Source organism: Solanum dulcamara, chromosome 8, assembly GCF_947179165.1.
Source record: "Solanum dulcamara chromosome 8, daSolDulc1.2, whole genome shotgun sequence".
In the NCBI taxonomy this organism is placed as follows: Eukaryota; Viridiplantae; Streptophyta; class Magnoliopsida; order Solanales; family Solanaceae; genus Solanum; species Solanum dulcamara.
Genome location: NC_077244.1, coordinates 60,985,235 through 60,993,791, shown reverse-complemented (window position 1 = coordinate 60,993,791; position 8,557 = coordinate 60,985,235). Strand labels below are relative to the sequence as shown.

General features: G+C 30.7%; 1 protein-coding gene across 2 annotated transcripts; it reads right to left on the bottom strand.

Annotated features, from left to right (window-relative positions):
• LOC129901315 (probable rhamnogalacturonate lyase B) lies at window positions 1-8,488 on the bottom strand. 2 transcript variants are annotated; one of them, XM_055976459.1, is made up of 16 exons: window positions 8,396-8,488; window positions 6,530-6,605; window positions 5,921-6,042; window positions 5,772-5,822; window positions 5,287-5,403; window positions 5,091-5,210; window positions 4,674-4,809; window positions 4,409-4,577; window positions 3,899-4,059; window positions 2,988-3,094; window positions 2,805-2,895; window positions 2,232-2,373; window positions 1,465-1,624; window positions 1,159-1,287; window positions 500-626; window positions 1-306 (listed from the first exon to the last, which is right to left on the bottom strand). In XM_055976459.1, the coding sequence occupies exons 1-16, from the start codon at window positions 8,482-8,484 to the stop codon at window positions 61-63; spliced, it is 2,043 nt and encodes a 680-aa protein (XP_055832434.1). In that variant the 5' UTR covers window positions 8,485-8,488; the 3' UTR covers window positions 1-60. The 2 variants fall into 2 exon arrangements, with proteins under 2 accessions (XP_055832434.1, XP_055832433.1); XM_055976458.1 differs by lacking the exons at window positions 2,805-2,895; window positions 2,988-3,094; window positions 3,899-4,059 and having other exon boundaries at window positions 4,407-4,577.
• Window positions 8,489-8,557: the final 69 nt, after the last annotated feature.

The window sequence follows — 8,557 nt, the reverse complement described above, 5'->3', positions numbered from 1 at the left end:
CCAAAAATTTCCCCATTCTATTTCATCTAAAAGTTTAAGTCAAATATTAATTCCTTTTGATTAATTGCTTTCATATGAAGGGCCTTCAAGACGAATATAATCATATATAATTCCTCTAAATGGCTTATCACCTCTACTTTGCGTGAGATACATAATATTTGTTCCAATACTAAGGAGAGAGCCAGGAACATTTATAGTATATAGCCTGTATATTCCATGTATACCACGTATTGCTATCGCGTTATCCTTGCCTATCAACCCTGTCGTATAGTGAGGAGCGTCTGTTTCTGGATCATTGAATCGAACCTAAAATGTTAGAACAAACAAGTAATTAGTCGAAAAAACTATGAATATACAATATGTAGAAATAGCGTCCACTGGGCCTTGTCTTTAAAATATAGTCACTGTCATGGTGTTTCAAATTTCATAGACGAAACTTCATAACACTGACTATTTTTCAATTTCAAATAAAATGATTGGAAAGATTATTTGTCCATACTTGCAATTCAGCTTCATGTGCTGAGGCCAATGCTAGTTGAAGAGTATAATTTGATGATTGATCAACATCTTCAAGATCAAATAGAACTTGCCATGTTGTTGGTGCATAAGTCTTGTTTCCATCATCACTATATATATATATATCACCAAATTAAAGTCAGAATCAAAATTCTCTAAAGTGTGTGTTTGATACGACAAAAGTCATTTTCTAGTGTTTGGTTATGAGAAAATATTTTTCATGAATATTGACTAATTATATCATGTTAAGCACATTAAGAACTTTCACTTATTATGCAAAGGAAAAGTTTTAGTGATAAAAGCTATGTCACTTGGACTCCTCAAATATATTGCGGGATACGTAACGGAACGTACAAAAAGCTATGCATTTTTCAAGAATCTAATACACGGGTGCGGCAACATTTTCTGAGGTTCCTAGCAACATAGGATAAAAGATGCTAAAGAATGAAAGACGTTAAATAAACCTATGATAAAAGCTATGTTGTTCGGACTATTCAAAAGCATCCCCGGCTACATTTCGGATTGTACAAAAAATTATGCATTTTTGGAGGATCTGATATACGAGTGCATCAACATTTTTGGAGTGTCCGAGCAACATAAGATAAAAATTTGCTAAAGGGTGTAAAGAAGTTGTGAACATACTTGTAAAAATATCTATTGAGATGAGCAAAGAACCAATCTGTTTGATAGCTACTTAATCCAACAGTAAACACCAAATCATCATCAGGGTATATCTCTGTATACCTATCCCATAATCCATACTGCCTAAACCTGAAAAACCAACAAATTACAATTCTCAACAATAACAACATACCCATACCCAGTATAGTAGGGTCGCGGACCTTACCCGTACCTTGGTAAGGTAGAGAGATAGTTTCCGACCCTCGACTCAAGAAACCAATATGAAATTGACACAAAATTTAGATATTTAAATGAAATTTTGCTAACCTTTCTTGATTATTCACAACATATAATTTATTTAAGAGTCCTGATTGTGCATCAGGAATGAAGAATTCAGCAGCTGTCCTATCAGGAATTCCAATTTCCCACAATGTTGGACCATTTCTTGGAGCATCATATATAAGAGTTTCTACCCTTTTTCTTGATCCTGTTTTATCCAAAAACACATTAATATGTAGAATAAGTTTTGTATTACTTATAGCCAATCAATAAAAATTTCAATATGTACTAAGATCTAAAAAGGGAGTCTTGGAGCAACAGCAAATTAAATTTGAGACATGAAATCAAGGTAGGCTACCGACATCACACTCCATAGGTATGGGTCCTCCATGACCCTGCATTAAGTACAGATGCTTTGTGCACCAGACAGGCTTTTTAGGTACAAAGATCTGAACCTATAATTCTACAAAATGTAATGGATTTTCAGTATCGAGAACATGAATAATGCATCACTCTTGGAGTATCCAGTATAGCATTTTGAAGAGTCCGAGCTACATAGTTTGTCGCTACATTTCAGGTCAAATATCTTATTTGCTAACCAAAGTCTAATAATCAAGGTAAAAATAACACCGACTTTGAGATATCACCTCACTATTTGATGTAAATGGAGGAGTAATTAAAACATTACTCCCTCCGATACGATTTACCAACACTAAGAAGCTTATGACATGTTTAATCTCACAAGTTTAAAAAAAACATTTTTTTCTTAAACTTCGTACCATTTTAAAAAAAGAACCAAAGACGTATTTGTTGACCTGGGGTGACAATAATGTACGGATCATACATGTAATCTCCAACAAATCCAGGCACCCAAGCATATAAACTATAGTTTCCTGGAATGACATTTTTGATCAAGAAATAGCCCTCGCTATCTGTTTGAGTCCAAAATTGATAAGCCTAAAGAACAAAGATACAAAACGGTTAATTTTGCAATTCAAGTAACAGATAGTTCTGCTCATTGTTTATTGCCATTTGACTTCTATATTGTATTGTTGTTTATAATTGTGGCATCGGTGTACTTTGACTATCTTATTTATCTTATCTTATCTTATTTATTTATAGTAGTTAATGTCTCCTTCTTCCCGTACTATTCTACCATGACTTTCTCATTTTTTTTGCTATTCCTTGTTTTCATCTTGTTTTCGATATGCTTGTTTTTATCTGACTTTTTATCTTGTTTTCCTCTCTTAAAGCCGAGGGTCTTTCGGAAACAGCCGCCCTACCTTTCAAGGTGGGGGTTAGGTCTGCGTACACTCTACCCTCCCCAGACCCCACATTGTGGGATTATACTGGGTTTGTTGTTGTTGTAACCTAATTTAAAAATTGACCTTGTTTTCTAATTGCCAAGATCCAACATTTCCAGGAGCAGCCAGTCCAATAAAAGCTGAGTTTGCAATAATAAGACTTTGGCTAACATAGCTACAAAAAAAATATTATATCTTATTAGTGAACAGTTTACAAATCACTCATTTTTTTAAACATAAAACGGGTAATTTTAATGTGAAATGTACCTATCTCGAACGAGCAATCTGCCACTTACAATTCCACGTTGATCAGCTCGAGCAAAATCCTCCGAAAGAGGGAAACTATACGGCCAATTTTCAATTTCTATAAACATCTGTTTGAAATAGGGCTGTACAGGGCAAATCGATAAACCGCACCAAACCGACAAACCGAACCAAACCGGAAAAAAAACCCGACTAGTGGTTTGGTTTGACTTGGTTTGGTATTTGGAAAAAAAAACCGACCATTATAGGGTTGGTTTGGTTTTAACTAAAAAAAGTCAAACCGAACCCAAACGATTATAGATATACTACTTTTAAATTATGTTATACATAAAAATATTTATTAAAATATAATTTATAAATATTTTTAAAAAAATTTTCATATATTTTTTTTCTTTCTTACATTTAGATTTGGACTTGAGAAGCTTATCTAAATAATATACAAATAAAGCCCATCTTATAAAGTTATATTATAAAGTTAAAACTTCAAACAGTGTTCTACCTCCATCTTATATGTTGATATTTTGTACTAGAACTCTTTTTAAGAAGTACTGTTTTGTTCTTTTTATTAGATACTATGAAAAATTCAGAAATCCGAAAAAACCCGAAAAACCCAAAAAAAACTCGAAAAACCCAAAAAATCCGAGAAAATTGATATCGAAAAACCCGAATTTTATTGGTTTGGTTTATAGATTTAATAACCCGACACAAATGGTTTGATTTGGTTTGTAAAAAATCCGAACCAACCCGGTCCATGTACACCCCTAGTTTGAAATTTGAGTGGAAAAAAAATGACAACCATATGTTTGCACTTTACAGTCGGACAGATTTACTGTTTACCTTTTCTAACTGGTATACATATATTATACATCTGCAGACTATTTTTAGTTTTTAATCAAGTAGTTGTGAAAAATTACCTGTTCTTTTGCATCAGCCCATAGTGTGAGAGTGTCTTGTTCATCAGGTGAAAGTGAGTTTATATAGACAAAAACAGGTCCAAAAACTTTTTTCCATGGCTCTCCATCTCTAAATTTTAGTCCCAAGACTTCTCCAGCATAATGTGTATTAAAGAACATATGTTACATAAGTTCATAAGAATTGTGAGTACTCGATGAATAATCCTCTTAGCATAACAATTATGAATGTGTGACCATTTATCAAAGAACGACTCTGATTGGCAAAAGTTGATCTATTGATCAATCAAGTTATATAGACCAAATAAGAAGATATTCAACCATCGTCATGGACTCGCATTTAAGCCACCCACGAGCTAATAGAACACACGAGTCCATGACATCACAACGTCCCCAAAATTTGGGCACAGTATGAGTCATTCTCATTAAAAAAATATAAAAGCATACACGTGTCATACATCTATTGATTTGGTAACACATTTTAACTTATGTATATAAGTTGGGTACTTACATTTAGATTTACTGGGCCGGTATGAGATGTAAGGTCTTGTTTTACAGGCCCACCCGTTCTGAACTCATCCATTGGCGTAATCATCCAAAACCCGGTTCGTGGTGTTGGGCTTATCCATCCATGGACCCGGTTATCTTTGTTTTCACAAGAATATTGATATTTATCGTCAACCTAAAATACATAATTTTTCGAGTAAATAAATGATATTAAAGGCAAAAAAATTATAATATTACTTTAAAATGAGCTAATATTTATTATGAAATTTACCTCTCCTTTGATGAAAGGATTGTTTGGGTTTGTAAGGAGAACAGCTTCGGAATAATCAAGTATTTGGCCCATTTCACGATCATGGGCCGTTGGCATAATCCTTTGTCGCTCATCTGAAATTGCCATATATTGGAACCTGGCCCAACAATGAAAATTATTAACTTTAATTATTTTCAGAAAAAAATAAATACCAAAATTAATGAAAAAAAGAGTATTTATAGAAAGAAAAAAAATAAGGAAACTAAAAATAGGGTAAAAAGAAATTGGCAGTTTGGCGCGCAAAACATTTCGTGTTAATAGGGTTTGGCGAAGGACCTCAACTCGAGGAATGTGATATAAACAATCTACCCAAATACAGACATCAGTGACTGCTTCCACGACTCGAACACGTGACCAATAGAATAAGGAAATACATACAAATTTTCATTGAGCTTGAAGACAATTCTTCCTTGGTAAACATCAATATATGGCCATCCTTCTAAACATTCCAAAATTCCATAACAGTAAAATCCAGAAATTCCTCTTAATATTATGAACCTACAAAAATAATTGGTGAAAATCGAATATTGCATCTCTTAAATAAATTATAAAAGATTAGGACAAAAATTAGCACCTTTTGTCAATATTCATGGAAAGTTGTTTGGAATTTAAAGAATCCCAAGTCCTTGTGAATGAAAGCTCCACTTGATTTTCATCTTCCATAATAACCTTAAAATCTGTTGCATGAAGTCTGTATATACATGACATAAAATGTTCAGTTTTATCCTTCGTTATACTTTGAAATTATTAATAGCTTTACCGTTAACGTCTCGTATTTTTTCCTACCACTAACAAAGCTCCAATGTGAAATGTATTGACGAAATGTGTCAAAATAAAAAGATGTGAACTTCAAAATCACCAGCTTGCGTACAACTCGACTAATTTGATTAGACACTTATTGTCTCCTACGAGTACAAGTAAAGATGATTCTATTCACAAAGATTAAACAAATTACCTAATGTTTTTACCATCGCTAAATTTGACTCTTTTCCAATTAAATTTAAGAGTCAAAATTTATAGAAATTAAAATATATACATAGAGAGAACACGAAAACTTACTTGTCAAAAATCCCTTTTTCTGATGGTTTGTTCCAAACAATATCCCAATACCTAATTTTATTTTCAAGTATACAAAGTTAAGTGAATATTATGACTAAGAAAAAAATTCAAAAAAATGAAATAAATAATAGGAAAAACAAAAAACTTGCCCTCTATTATCATCTTTGTTTCCATCTTCCAATAAATTATCAATCCCATTGTATTGTATTTCAGTGACCATTCCCCCAGGAACAGAAAAAGTAATATTAAACAAACCATTATCCACCACAACCTTCAAAAGAAAAAAAGAAAAAAAGGAATTAAGAGGGAAATAAAAATATTATATCAATCAACTTTACAAAATTCAAATTAGTTGGAATTTTACTTGGACCACTTTTTCATATACTAACAAATTATTTTTCATTTTTTTTCTAGGGAAATTATTTTTTAAAAATAAAAAAAATCATCCTTATTCTCACATAATACTATAATCAGAAAATTTGAAATTAACATATATAGAAGAGAGAGTCGAATAGATATTATTGCAATTTAGAATCACAAAATTATATTGTGAAATTATAATTACCAATCTTCTATATTTCAACCTATATTGCTCGGCCTTTTGAAAAATATCATTAGATACATATCGAATTCTTCAAGAATAATATATTTTCGAAGAATCTACACAAATATGATAATATTTTTAAAAAGTTTGCGCAAGCTAAAATAAAAGGAATAAAAGCAGAAAGCTTTAGAAAAGAGGAAGTAGAAGATTTTACATAATCATCCAGTGTTAGTAATTGCACTGGTGGAAAAGATTGCTGGTCTAGTTGGCTATTTTTCTTAAATACATTCCTGCAAAACAAATACCAAAAAGAAAAAAAGCACAAAATTAAGAAATAAGTAATAAGACACCTTGAAAGTCATTATGCAGGAATGAATGAGATTCTTTTAATCTTGATCAAAAATCTCGTATTCAATAGAAAATAAAAAATTACTAATAATAGAGAAAGCATCCCCACTACCTCTCCACCCCTATACTCAATCCCTCCTCAATTATTAATGGCATAAATTTTATATAAATATATTTTATTTATATATCAAACATAATAAATAAATAAATAAAAATTAACGAAAATATTTTTGGTCTCACAAAATACACCCTTGGTCAAAAGTTGGTAGCATAGAGTCACAAGTACCAAAGAAAAGTAAGATTCCTCATTCACGGGTTATTTAACTTCCACTACTTTCTTCTTTGTCTTTTAACCAAAACCACCTGGCTATGTTGATTGAATAGCTCTTCGGTTTTATGATAAACTTTTATTTAGTTTTAATCAAGAACGGAGTTAGAATTTTTATTAAAAAAGATAGACAAATCAATTGACAGAAAAGAAAAATAAATAAACAAAACACAAAGAAATCCAATGTAAAAATATACATAATTTTTTAAAATTTATATGCATAGTATAATTTTCAGAAAAGATGTGCTTATATTAAATGAAAAATAAGCACATAATTTAGGCTTAAAATATCCTAAAGTTAGGGGTAGTGCACATGTAAATTCAAGGTGGTTGAAGGAATTATAAGAAGAATTGTTTTTGAAAAAAGAAAATCTTTTTTTCTCCGTTTTAAATGTTTTTTTAAAAGACATGTTCACGAGATCATATTGTGTGGTGTGAAAAGTAAAACAAGAAGATAGGAATTGGATGAATCTTTTCAATGGAAAAGATGACAAAGTTAGTTCATATGAAATTGGCAAATTCATAGAGCATAACAAGTGTCATTCATTTAATTTGAATTTTTAAATTATTTTCAACAATAATAACATTCTATAATTTTACAAGTGGAGTACTCTGAATGATGTAGAGCGTATATAATCCGTAATTGCTATTTTCGATAGAAAATTGGGTCAAGAAAATCGTGTTCTAGAACCATTTAAATTTAAAAATAATTTTTTTTCACTTTTTCACTTTTTCACTTTTTGTTCAGAAAAGTACTTTTATATCCATAGTATTTAAAACTCATTTGGATTGAACCACAAATGAGGAGAAGAAAATGCAGAAGAATATTTTAAAAAGGTTGTATATGTAAATTCTACCAAAATAAAAAGATTTAAAATATCAGCTTTCATCATTCTAACTAGTGAGTTGCCAATTAAGATTAGTGACTTAGTGGTAAACAAATGGGATAAAATTAAATACAATTCAAAATTCACCAAAGACGAAAAATGATCCCTTTAAAGTATGCTTTCTATTTTTTAATTGAATATCAATTGCTTGACGCATTTGAAAGCCTCGAGATGACTCGCAGAAAATGTTTAATTTTACTATTTGTGTCTTGATAACAGAGTTAAAGAATTTTTACAATACTAGCAAAAACAATTAAAATGATAAATGAAATAGTCGAGGTGCGCCAACTAATTTCGACATCACAATTATTAAAACACAAAAATATCAGCTCAACTAAGAACATAAACTCTAGTATTTGATTAAAACACAAGTTGACAAGAACAAACATTAAACATACAAAATCTTAGACCATTCTTAAATTAATTAATGCAGGTCAAAAAACAAAATAAGTACTTAAAAATGAAGTTATAATTATAATTAAATAAAATTAAAGAAAAGTAATTAAAGAACACTAACTGTCTTGTTAATGTAGATTCAGCCAGCAAAAATAGTTGAAGCAAAATTCCCAATAATCCAAGAACAAAGTTCCATTCTTTCTTCTTCATTTTCTCACCTTCTAAACAAAATTTTCATAAAACATATATATACATATACACATTAGTTATAAAAAGAATCATT